General features: G+C 43.1%; 2 protein-coding genes across 3 annotated transcripts in view; both read left to right on the top strand.

The window, feature by feature from the left end:
• LOC138851161 (mucin-21-like) overlaps positions 1-13,280 on the top strand; it is a 187,857-nt gene that overhangs the window by 137,827 nt on the left and 36,750 nt on the right. The window lies entirely within an intron of this gene.
• Positions 1-13,280, top strand: part of LOC128700417 (arylsulfatase B) — a 71,497-nt gene that overhangs the window by 23,381 nt on the left and 34,836 nt on the right. For both annotated transcript variants that reach the window (XM_053793634.2, XM_070079911.1), the window contains exons 4-7: positions 7,548-7,651; positions 8,457-8,599; positions 8,799-8,872; positions 9,485-9,650. In XM_053793634.2, coding sequence (XP_053649609.2) covers positions 7,548-7,651; positions 8,457-8,599; positions 8,799-8,872; positions 9,485-9,650 — 487 coding nt within the window. The remainder of the gene's footprint in view (positions 1-7,547; positions 7,652-8,456; positions 8,600-8,798; positions 8,873-9,484; positions 9,651-13,280) is intronic.

The raw sequence follows: 13,280 nt of genomic DNA, 5'->3' as shown, positions 1-13,280 counted from the left end.
ACCACGTTTCAGTTAATGCAATGATATCAAAGTTCCCAGCACATGCTACCAAACGTAGTTCATTAATTTTATTTCTTGCACTTCGACTGTTAGCATAAAATACCATCATATGTTTTTTCTTCTGCACATTTTTCCTATTCATCTTTGTTTTTACACAATTTCTGAAATTATCATTACCCAGAGTTACTCCATGACAGTTACTATTAAGATTCTTAATATCAGAGCATAAGTCAATGTATCCATACTCATTATTAATAATTTCTAAACCCATACCTCTAACTAATCCTAGTTTAAAGTCCTAACAACCCCCTCAACTGAGTTAGCAAGAAAACCCACACCTGCCCTGGATAAGTGAACCCCATCCCTGGCATACATGTCATTTCGGCCATAGAAGTTGTCCCAGTTGTCAATGAATGGTACTGCATTATCGTTACAGTGTTTATCCAGCCAACAATTAATACCAATTGCTCTGGACAACCATTCATTACCAACACCTCTTCTTGGCAAAATGCCACATATAACAGGGCGCCCCCCTTCTTCCTAATTATGTCTATAGCTGTCCTGAACTTTCTAACTAAATCCTCACTTCTACGCTTGCCTACATCATTGCCTCCAGCACTGAGGCAAATAATAGGATTGATCCCATTACCGTTCATGATGTTGTCAAGCCGGCTAACAATGTCCTCCATCCAAGCCCCAGGAAAGCATACCCTTTGTCTCCTACTCCTGTCCTTCAAGCAGAATGCCCTATCCATGTATCTAACCTGGCTATCCCCAACAACAACAATATTCTTACCTTCCTTGTTGTCGTTCGTCGTGACGATCCCAGTAGTAGACTCACATTCGTCGGGTAGCACCGAGAATGCGTTGGAGGTTTCCACAGGAGTTTCCACAGCAGTCTCTTTCTTCTTCATCGTTTCTGGCTTTCCATTCGTCTTCTTGATCGTCAACTTCGTCGTCCCCTGCTGTCCAGCCACTGACCACGATCCCTTCTTGACCTGAGGACTCGAAACAGGAGGACTACTACGAATCCTCTTGTTTTCCTCGGTCAATCGCCGTATCTCCATCTTCGCTGCCCTCAATTCTTCCTTAAGTTGCATGTGTAATGGATCAAGGTATGTGTAACGGATGAAGGTATGTGTAATGGATCAAGGCATGTGTAATGGGTGAAGGCATGTGTAACGGATGAAGGCATGTGTAATGGATCAAGGCATGTGTAATGGGTGAAGGCATGTGTAATGGATCAAGGCATGTGTAATGGATCAAGGCATGTGTAATGGATGAAGGCATGTGTAATGGATCAAGGCATGTGTAATGGATCAAGGTATGTGTAACAGTAAGGAAATAAAGAGGTGGTGGGGAGGAAAAATTTGTCAGGTGTGGATCCACAAGTGACTTTTTTTTATATATTTTATTTAAAACTTCATTACAACATATTAAATATTTAAAAAAAGAACATCCTTCATTAAACAGGCATGCAAAACAGAACACATAACACAATACACTGTATAAAGTACGCGGCGTTCACTCAGCCATTATTTACACCTTGATCCGTCTAGTGTGTCCCTAAACCATATATAATGAAACATCATATAAGAGCATAGTACAATACTTATAACGTTATGACAACAATTAAATTCCTAAACATCAATACATAAATAATTTAAATATCAAACATGTATCCTTATACCTGGGCTACATTCATCCTTTGCATTATGTTTCTCACAGTATAAGACACGTAGTCCAGTGACCCTTCTAATCCAACCATCTTACAACACGTTGGTTCGTTTTACAATTCACCTCTAAACGTCCACCATCCTGACCCCCATAAATGCCGTACACACAAGTTTAACTAACCATAAACAATGCCGCTAACAGCGTACCTTACACATTACATAATAATGACGGTATTCACATCAAATCTAGCAACATAAACATTTGTCCAACAAAGTGTCACATAGCACCGAACATTGTATCTTTAAGCCCTCAAATGCTTGTGAATACCCTAAACAGGACATGTTTCACTCTCCACATCAAAACCCAACAAACATAAACAAACAGCAATCACCTAAGTGAGTGTCTAACCCCACAGGAAGACCATGGCACACCCCACCTAAACAGCATATTACAGTTGTCAAACATATACAGTCCCACACACTGCAACACTCATGAAACCGTATTCAACACACATAGTAGTACATATGCAGTGCAATACTACATCAAGCGTTAAAAACCCATCCTGGCCCAAGACACTTCAGAAAGCCCCTCCCCTGCCATCCCCTGACTCTATATTGTCTATATTAACACAAACTCACTCTCACTTTCATACTCAAGCCCGTACCTGAAGTCTAAAGTCAGAAACCCTGTCTCTTAATCATGTCTCCAGCTCACCCCCCCCACTATGCCCCCCCCCCTCATGCTTAACGACTGCACACCCATATACTCCACAACCACACACTCGTATTCCACATTCCACCCACCACGGATCTCAAAACAAAACAAAAGTGACAGTTACAGAGAAAACAACCCATCCCAACTCTACCCTACACCCAACCCTAACATAACACCTACTGTCAGATTACGATAACCCAAAGGAAAGCTATTTACCCACACCCTCCCATATAGTAGCCTATTCCTGCAAACCATACGATACACACTCGCTGCAAGCGCCCGCACCCTACAATCACCCCCACCTCCCGCATACCCCAAGAAATATACAAAAAATCTGCCACCAGATACATCACTGCCCGCTGAATGTCCTTGGAAACCCCTCACACATCAAAACACAAAGCTCTCAAAGTCGAAATGTTACTCCCCCCCGCCACTATACCTAGGACCCTCACTAGCCATGTCCTTACAGCCCCCAAGTTTTCACAAAAATATACAGCATGAAAAGCCGTCTCCTCCTCCCCACAATGCAGACAATTTCCCACGCCTACATAACCCATTCTATATAGCACAGACCTTGAAGCTAGTATTCCCAGAAAGAGCCTATATACCAATTCACGAACCTTCGGCTTTAATTTAATTTTTCAAAAGTCTTCCCAAATGCCCCTCCAATCATATATCAGGTATGTATCAACTCCCTGTATCACCCCACCCTGCCTACTTGTCCTCCCAAGCCTACTTACCCTTACTTTCCTTGCATCCCATATAGTCAACAAATTAAGCACTATATCTTCACATACCAATAACGCCATCCCCTTCCACCATTTTCTCACATCCTCCATGACCACTCCCACCCTTATACCCCTCTCCCCTCCCGCCCTCAGGTACCACTGCTTCACATACACTGCATTCGCTCGTATATCCAAAGGTATGAGACCCAGCCCACCCTGCCGCAAGCCCGTCATCACCACCTCCTTCCATAGCCATGGCCTCCCATAACCCCACACATACCTCAAAACCCCCCTCCCCAGTTCCTGAATATCACACGAGTGATATACACAAGAGTGTATACCACCACCACCACCACCCTCTGCTGCAATGTAACATCCCCGGCCCTCCACCCTCGCATCCTACCCAATGCTCTACTTACAACTTCCCTTGAATTTATCCTCTGCGTCTCCCCAGCATCCGCCATGTACACAACCCTGCAGATCTTAATTCTATTCACAATGTTCCACCCATACACTTCCCCCAAACCCTCCCACCCACGTACCTACTTCCAATAACTTAGACTTTGTTCCATTAACCCTCATCCCAGTCACCCTACCAAAAATCTCTATTATACGTCCCACATTCCCCAATCTGATCTCCCCTCCCACCAAACCTGTGGTGTCATCCACATACCCCACAATCCCACATCCGCCAGGACCCTCCCCTCCCTGTTCCCACACTCCTTCCTCTATAAGCCTATAAAATGGGTCTTGCACGCAAGCAAAGAGGATTTGAGACAAGGTACAACCCTGTCGCAAACCCTTCCCCAACTGCACCGGCAGCCCTAACTTCCCATTAACCTTTACTCTGACCCTCGCAGGTGTATACAAAGTAGTCACCCACCGCACAATCTCATCCCCAAAACCCTGGTTTTGTAAAATACTCCACAACATACGTCTATCTACACAGTCATACGCCTGCTTCCAATCCATCCCCAAGATCCCCCCCCTTTGTCTGCCCTCCACAAAATCCCTAATTCTCCCATGCCCCTCACGCATATTTCGACCTGGTATCCCATACTGTCCTTTATGCAGAACAAGGTCAATCACCTTCATGCGATTACCTAAAACCTTCGCGAAAAGCTTATAATCAGCATACATAAGGGAGATCGCCCTATAGGCACCCAGGGTCCTCCCCCCACCTTTATGAACCAAAACAACTATCCCCATGCCCTGCATCTCCCCCAGCACTCCCCCTTCCTTCATACAATTAAGCAAAAAAAACAGACATTCCTTCATACAATCCCAATGTGCAATATAAAAATCGTTAGGTATCCCATCAATCCTCGGCGTTTTTTCCCTACTCAAGCTCATTACCGCCTCCCCCACCTCCTCCTCGCTAATCCTCCCCCTTGCACCGCTTTCTCCCCCTCCCCTAAAACTCCCCGAATTCCTTCACCTAGAATCTCCTCCTCCCTTCCTCCACCCTCCCCCTGCTTAAAATTCTTCCTAAACCAATAATCAGCATAGTTACTTATTCCATCAGTGGTACTTAGTACCTGCCCCACCCTATATCCCCCACCCCTTTGCACACCTCTAATCCCATAATTGTGGTCATCTGCTGCCTTTCCCTGAACCTCCGTAAAACACATCCTGACAGTATCCTCACATGTATCACGTCAAAGCAAGAATTTTGTATATCCTTCAATCTTCCCTTTAAACCCTCTATTTTCCCTTGCCTACTGCCCCCGCCCCCTTCATAGCAATCATTGAGCTGCCCCTCAAGGTATTTCTGTAAACCAAACCTCCACCGCGCCTCATCCCGTCCTCTATGCTTTCTCCACGGTTTAGCGTGTTTCTCCCACCATCCCAGTACATCCTCCTCGTTGTTGCATGCCTGCCAGAGTTGACCCCACCAGCCCCTGAATGACAACCCCTCCCCCTCCCCCTGAAGTAACCTCACATTCATTTTCCAATAACCCGCATTCCGGCGAACCATACCGTCCCATGCCACCTCTGCCAAAATAGCACGATGGTCCGAAAAACCAAAGTCTACCATCAGCACATGTTCTACTGTATTCTGACGAGTTATATATATGCGATCCAGTCTGGCAGCATAACCCCTCCGCATAAACGTGTGTTCCACTCTCCACCCCTGACTATGTCATAAATCCCTGCATCCCTCAACAAATCCCTCAACACCCCAAGCACACACCCTGCCCCTCTCGGCTCCACATCCTTATTTCTAATTACACAATTTCAGTCACCACCTACTATAGAAACCCTGGGTAAACCCCGCATGTGGAAAAGCAAAACCTCCCGTACAAAATCCACGTTTACCCGTCTGTTACTATCGGCCGGCATATATATACCCAGAAAACACACCCGAATCTCCCCCATAGCCCCTCTACCCTCACCACCCTCCCCTCCCCCCCTATTCCCACACAAGCACTTGAAATGGGCTGGATTCCCTTACTGCTACTGCCACCCCACCCTTTACTTTCCCTGAACTACCTGCATAAATCCTAAAACCTTTCAGCCTCAACTCTCTACCACACTTAAAATTGTGTTCTTGAATAAAACACACGTCAATGTCAAAACACCGCAAAACATCCTCCAACCATACACGTTTAACTTCAGCTCTAAGGCCATTCACATTTATAGTTAGACACTTAAATATGCAGAAAGGGGGGCTTTCCTCTCTGTCTCTGTGTCCTGTCTATTATACTTTTCAATGCTCCTGTCTTCTCCCATGCACTCTTGCCCCCCTTGACCCCCTCCCCCCCTATGCACTGCCCTGCACTTTCATAGTCACTCCCACCCACGTCTTCTTACCAGAACGCTGAGCTGGAGTAATGACCTCGTCATCCGACGATCTTCCAGCTCTCTTCCTAGATGCACCCTCAATCTCCATACCAGTATTTCCACTCCCCCTGTGCACCTCAGCCTCCACCTGCTGCAATTGCAACATGCCAGACCCTGACCCCAGAGGCCCTGGGACCTGCCCATTCAGGGCCTCCTCAACTATCAGAATTCCCCCATCTACATAGGGGATCTCCTCTGCTGGTACGTCCAGGAAAGACTTATTCATCTCCTGCAGAGGTTCAGATAAATCCTGTAGTTCACCCGCCTCCTCCTCCCCCACAGGCTGCTGCTCAACTCCATGTCCTTCCTGTGGGGGAGCAACCGAAGCTTCTGATAGCGTCACACAATGCTCCTCCCCACCATCCAATTCGTCCACCCAATTTTCTTTGCCTGCCGCAGCCACAGCAGCAGACGAATATGCCACCAAAGACACCGTGACTACTGGCATTTCCGTTGACCGTGGAGCTGCTGCCTTACCACACCCGGCCGCCATGTGGTCAAAAGCACCACACAGATGACACGTCTTACGTTGTCCCGCATAAGTCACGAACACCTGTGTCCTAAAATCCTCCAGGACTACATACGAGGGAAGAGGCCTTCTCAATGTCATCTTGATGGTGTAAGACCCTGCAGGAAGCCCCATATAGATTCCATCCGTCCATCGTCCCAAAGTTACAGCATGCATCTCACCATAGCGTCGAAATGTCTCACAAATATCCACATCATCCACTTCAAAAGGAACATTTCGAATTCTCACCCAGGTGCAGTATTTGGAGGCATCCCGCAGGCATACCTCCAGCCCAGTTGATACGGTGATACACCTCTCCTGATATTGAGTCACCGTCCTTTCGTAAGCCGCCACTGTGCAGAACTTGATGAAAATCCTTGAAGATCCATTAAGAGCAATCCCATATAGCTCATCGTTGTCAATGGGGAACGTATCCCAGACGATCGCAGGCAGTAAAACAGAGGCATTCGTCGGGTAAATTACTCCTTTGACTAAGTCAACACACACAGTGTTACTCTTCCTGCGGCAACTGGCCGCCATCTTGGAGAAAATAGGAAGCTGCGCAAAAGTGAAATCAGGAGCTTCTGCGCAGCACAACCACTCAGCCCGAGAGCGAAATGGTCAATGTCCACAAGTGACTGCTGCCATTTCTTGTGTACGTAAATGATGGGATAAAAGAGATGGTATGATGTATTACTGTTCCGAGATGACGTGAAACTAATGATATAAAAACAAACATTAGGGGACATGGAAAGCATACAGACAGATATGAAAAAGATACAGGATTGTTCTGACAAGTGGCTCTTGGAATTTAACCCCATCAAATGGAAAATTATGAAAATTGAAGGGGAGAGAAGACTAGAAACGGAGTACCGGCTAGTAGGACAGCTTAAGAAAGGGCTTAAGATGAAAGAAGAGAGGGAACTCTGAAGCGGTCAGTTGAGGATAGGGAGCAGAAGCAACTTCAAGTAGGTAAATGGGTGAGTACACACATACATAGAAGAAACAGCAAATACAGACTATACCAGTAGTTAGACTTAACACATCGTAAAGTTTGATAGGAAATTCTTCCACAGCATCTGGTAATCTGGCCACTGTCGCCTTCAGGGCTGGACCCGGATCTCACCATACTGCCACAGACTCTGAAGTCGGCCGGTTACTCCACACACATCGTCGGCAAGTGAGTATCTCAGTAACTGTGACATCACAATGCGCTTGTGATCTTCTGGTTTGTACGTGAGTGTGGTCTTCCAGTTAGTGCATCTGAGTGATCTTCTGGTTCGTTCATGAGTGTGGTCTTCCAGTTAGTGCATCTGAGTGATCTGTTTCGAACATCAGAATGTGATTTTTGTGATTCTTGCGTCAGTTTTGGCTGTTCTGTAGCGTTAGTATTTTCTACTTATGCATCGGTATTGATATTGTTCTTGTGTCTGTGTTGTCTATTTCGTGTCAGTGTTGTTTGGTTCTTGTTAGTGTTGTTTTGTTCCTGCACCGGTTTGGCCTTCTGATTCGTGCATCAATGTGATCTGGTTAGTGCTTGTGTGGTCTTCTGGTTCGTGTACCAGTGTGGTCTTCTGTCTCGTGCATCAGTGTGGTCTTTTGGTTCGTGCATCAGTGTAGTCTGTAGGTTCGTGCATCTGTGTAGTCGTCTGGTTCGTGCACCAGTGTGGTCTTCTTGCTCGTGAACAAGTGTGGTCTTCTGGCTCGTGCATGAGTGTGGTCTTCTGGTTTGTTCATCAGTGTAGTCGTCTGGTTCGTGCACCAGTGTAGTCTTCCGGTTCCTCCACCAGTATAGTCTTCTGATTCGTGCATTAGTGTGGTCTTCTGGCTCGTACACCAGTGTGGTCTTCTGGTTTCTTACACAGGTGTAATTTTTTAGTTAGCGTGTAATCACAGAAGAGTACATTAATCTTCCTACATATACATCGACTAGACAAAAGTCATACACATGTTACTGGTGGGTCACAGTTGCTGCTGGATTCCAGGTGGCATCTTGGTTTCTGCTCGTGGCAGTACACCCCGACCCTGCGAGGCTTCGACACCTTCTATGGTTACTACCAAGGTGCCGAATACTACTACAGCCATATTGTTCCACCACATCTTTACGAGGATTTAATGTGCAATGATAGTAAGACTGCTTCTTTCTTCACATGCCCAAAAATTGGAAATAAAAAATCTAACATGTGATTCTCTCCCAAAGTAAATTATGTAGTGTTAACGGTATAGAGAGGACTTGTGTAAGTTAAATATCAATGAACACTAATCAAAGATCGAAGAAAATAAATTTTCTTAAATGATTACATAATTTTCCAATATTATTTACATAGAGAAAATGAGCTACGGCTACGACTTCAGGAGAAACACAGATGTAGAAGTGACAGACAACTCCACCTACTCCCCGGTAAATATTACTTAACCTTAAAATAAACATTATACATATTTTTAATAATTATTAGTTGTCGAAAATGTTCTTTAAGTTTTCGAATGCATCGTACAGTCGAATGTTTTAAAGCCTGTTAATTACGCAATGGCTATTAAGCTTACTCCTGAACACCATCAGTCAAGAATACTTTAAAACTTAATATGGGTATTAAACTCTCGGTGTATATACATTGTCACATGCATCTCTCTCACTGTATATACTCTTAAACATGTCCAAAGGTTCATTGCTATGAGTAGGGAAACTAATACTGTTTACTAATGGATCTTTCATCCGATTACTGAGAGTTGTCATTCCCGATTAATATTTAAAAGGTAAATTTTCATTTCATATTTCTTTGACATTGTCACTTGCCATTTTACTCTCCATTTATAGTAATGAACTGTGATTTCAGTGTCTGCACTTGAAACAGTTCCTTCTTTATCACCACATTATGAACATCACTAGTCCAAGTTTTAAAGGAACTTTGTGTATAGCTGTAAGGTTAAAGTTAATTTGGAATGTTCTTTCCGAAAGAGAATAAGAATACAAACTTATTCTGCTTTTGTCATGAATCATTGGTCTCTCACACAGTTCCTCTTCTCTTCATACGTTGAACAACTACTGTCGTCCAGGAATCCTGAGGATCCCATGTTCCTGTACCTACCCTTCCAGAGTGTCCACTTTCCTCTTGAGGTCCCTGAGGAATATACCGAACCATACAGCTTCGTTAAGGATGAAAACCGCACAATTGTACTGGGTGAGAATTGTCAGTCCTTTTAAAGCTTAGGTAAATTAATGGGAGCAACTCTCACTCTCAAGTTGTTTAAGGCCAGAAACATTATTACATGCAAAATAATTTTAAGTAAAGGCCTTCTATAAGGTCTTTGATGCGAAACATTGACAGAAACAGGCAAAGACATTCACTCTATTATTTATTGTTATATGCAGTACCGAGAAAAGCAGACTCAGTCAGCTATGAACCGAGGAAGGTGAGAAGCTTAAATTCCTTGGGTTAGGTAGCTGTCACTGTTATCAAGGCGACCAACATGAAGAACAAACACAGTGAAAAAATACAATTAGAAAGCAATCCAACCCAAAATAATACCAATAATTACATGCAAGAAGAATAAGTGATAGAGACGTGATAACTGTCTCGTTTTATCCTCAGATCATTTCATCCATTTCATTAGATGCTTCAGACATTAATGATTGATGTCTTTCGCAAATTAAAATCGGCAAAATGGTAATTACACATTCCACTAATAATCTCAACCTTCTTTTATACAGGATACACAAGTGTATTGAAAGTTTGAAGGTGATGCGAAGAAGCTTTTCTAAAGTCGTCACAGAGGAACTAACATAAGAGGGCGCCAACACATGCCAATTGTTATCTGAACATTCCTTATTTACAGTTCAACATGATTTAAGATTTCAAGGCTATCGAATAAGGCATTCTGAATCCATATACAAAAGCCTTTTGGGAAGTTAATGGAAGACAAGAGCACATTACGGATGAGTGTGTCGTCTCTGGCATAAAATAGTCTAAAAAATAATATTTAAGAATAAGATTTTGCCTCCAAAGCGGCAAGTTAATTCAATGATCTGTTACATCTACAGAGACAACACCGGCCACGACTTTTATGTTACATCTACAGAGACAACACCGGCCATGACTTTTATGTTACATCTACAGAGACAACACCGGCCACGACTTTTATGTTACATCTACAGAGACAACACCGGCCACGACTTTTATGTTACATCTACAGAGACAACACCGGCCACGACTTTTATGTTACATCTACAGAGACAACACCGGCCACGACTTTTATGTTACATCCACACAGACAACACCGGCCATGACTTTTATGTTACATGTACAGAGACAACACCGGCCACGACTTTTATGTTACATCTACAGAGACAACACCGGCCACGACTTTTATGTTACATCCACACAGACAACACCGGCCACGACTTTTATGTTACATCCACACAGACAACACCGGCCACGACTTTTATGTTACATCTACAGAGACAACACCGGCCACGACTTTTATGTTACATCTACAGAGACAACACCGGCCACGACTTTTCTGTTTTTTAGACATTGTGAGGATAAATATGTGGAAAAACTTAAATACTGTAGAGTATATGAGACCATATAAACTATGAATCAACGAAAAACATTATAGCAAGAGATTTTGTTGGTGAAACTGCTGTTTTATTGTGTGCCTCACACCCATTATGAGGTCGTTATGCAGGAGCATGTGTATATATTATGTGGTCGTTAAGCAGGAGCATGTGTATATATTATGAGGTCGTTATGCAGGAGCATGTGTATATATTATGTGGTCGTTATGCAGGAGCATGTGTATATATTATGTTGTCGTTATGCAGGAGCATGTGTATATATTATGTGGTCGTTATGCAGGAGCATGTGTATATATTATGTGGTCGTTATGCAGGAGCATGTGCATACATTATGTGGTCGTTATGCAGGAGCATGTGTATATATTATGTGGTCGTTATGCAGGAGCATGTGCATACATTATGTGGTCGTTATGCAGGAGCATGTGTATATATTATGTGGTCGTTATGCAGGAGCATGTGCATACATTATGTGGTCGTTATGCAGGAGCATGTGTATATATTATGTGGTCGTTATGCAGGAGCATGTGCATACATTATGTGGTCGTTATGCAGGAGCATGTGTATATATTATGTGGTCGTTATGCAGGAGCATGTGCATACATTATGTGGTCGTTATGCAGGAGCATGTGTATATATTATGTGGTCGTTATGCAGGAGCATGTGTATATATTATGTGGTCGTTATGCAGGAGCATGTGTATATATTATGTGGTCGTTATGCAGGAGCATGTGCATATATTATGTTGTCGTTATGCAGGAGCATGTGTATATATTATGTGGTCGTTATGCAGGAGCATGTGTATATATTATGTGGTCGTTATGCAGGAGCATGTGCATATATTATGTGGTCGTTATGCAGGAGCATGTGTATATATTATGTGGTCGTTATGCAGGAGCATGTGTATATATTATGTGGTCGTTATGCAGGAGCATGTGTATATATTATGTAGTCGTTATGCTTGAGCATGTGCATATATTATGTAGTCGTTATGCAAGAGCATGTGTATATATTATGTGGTTGTTATGCAGGAGCATGTGTATATATTATGTAGTCGTTATGCAGGAGCATGTGCATATATTATGTAGTCGTTATGTAGGAGCATGTGCATATATTATGTAGTCGTTATGCAGGAGCATGTGTATATATTATGTAGTCGTTATGCTTGAGCATGTGCATATATTATGTTGTCGTTATGCAGGAGCATGTGCATATATTATGTTGTCGATATGCAGGAGCATGTGCATATATTATGTAGTCGTTATGCAGGAGCATGTGTATATATTATGTGGTCGTTATGCAGGAGCATGTGTATATATTATGTGGTCGTTATGCAGGAGCATGTGCATACATTATGTGGTCGTTATGCAGGAGCATGTGTATATATTATGTGGTCGTTATGCAGGAGCATGTGCATACATTATGTGGTCGTTATGCAGGAGCATGTGTATATATTATGTGGTCGTTATGCAGGAGCATGTGCATACATTATGTGGTCGTTATGCAGGAGCATGTGTATATATTATGTGGTCGTTATGCAGGAGCATGTGCATACATTATGTGGTCGTTATGCAGGAGCATGTGTATATATTATGTGGTCGTTATGCAGGAGCATGTGTATATATTATGTGGTCGTTATGCAGGAGCATGTGTATATATTATGTGGTCTTTATGCAGGAGCATGTGCATATATTATGTGGTCGTTATGCAGGAGCATGTGTATATATTATGTGGTCGTTATGCAGGAGCATGTGTATATATTATGTGGTCGTTATGCAGGAGCATGTGCATATATTATGTGGTCGTTATGCAGGAGCATGTGTATATATTATGTGGTCGTTATGCAGGAGCATGTGTATATATTATGTGGTCGTTATGCAGGAGCATGTGTATATATTATGTGGTCGTTATGCAGGAGCATGTGCATACATTATGTTGTCGTTATGCAGGAGCATGTGTATATATTATGTTGTCGTTATGCAGGAGCATGTGTATATTATGTGGTCATTATGCAGGAGCATGTGCATATATTATGTTGTCGTTATGCAGGAGCATGTGTATATATTATGTGGTCGTTATGCAGGAGCATGTGTATATATTATGTGGTCGTTATGCAGGAGCATGTGTATATATTATGTGGTCGTTATGCAGGAGCATGTGTATATATTATGTGGTCGTTATGCAGGAGCATGTGTATATATTATGTTGTCGTTATGCAGGAGCATGTGTATATTAT

The sequence above is a fragment of the Cherax quadricarinatus genome, unplaced genomic scaffold, assembly GCF_038502225.1.
Source record: "Cherax quadricarinatus isolate ZL_2023a unplaced genomic scaffold, ASM3850222v1 Contig41, whole genome shotgun sequence".
Lineage (NCBI taxonomy): Eukaryota > Metazoa > Arthropoda > Malacostraca > Decapoda > Parastacidae > Cherax > Cherax quadricarinatus.
This window is presented reverse-complemented; position numbering and strand designations above follow the sequence as displayed.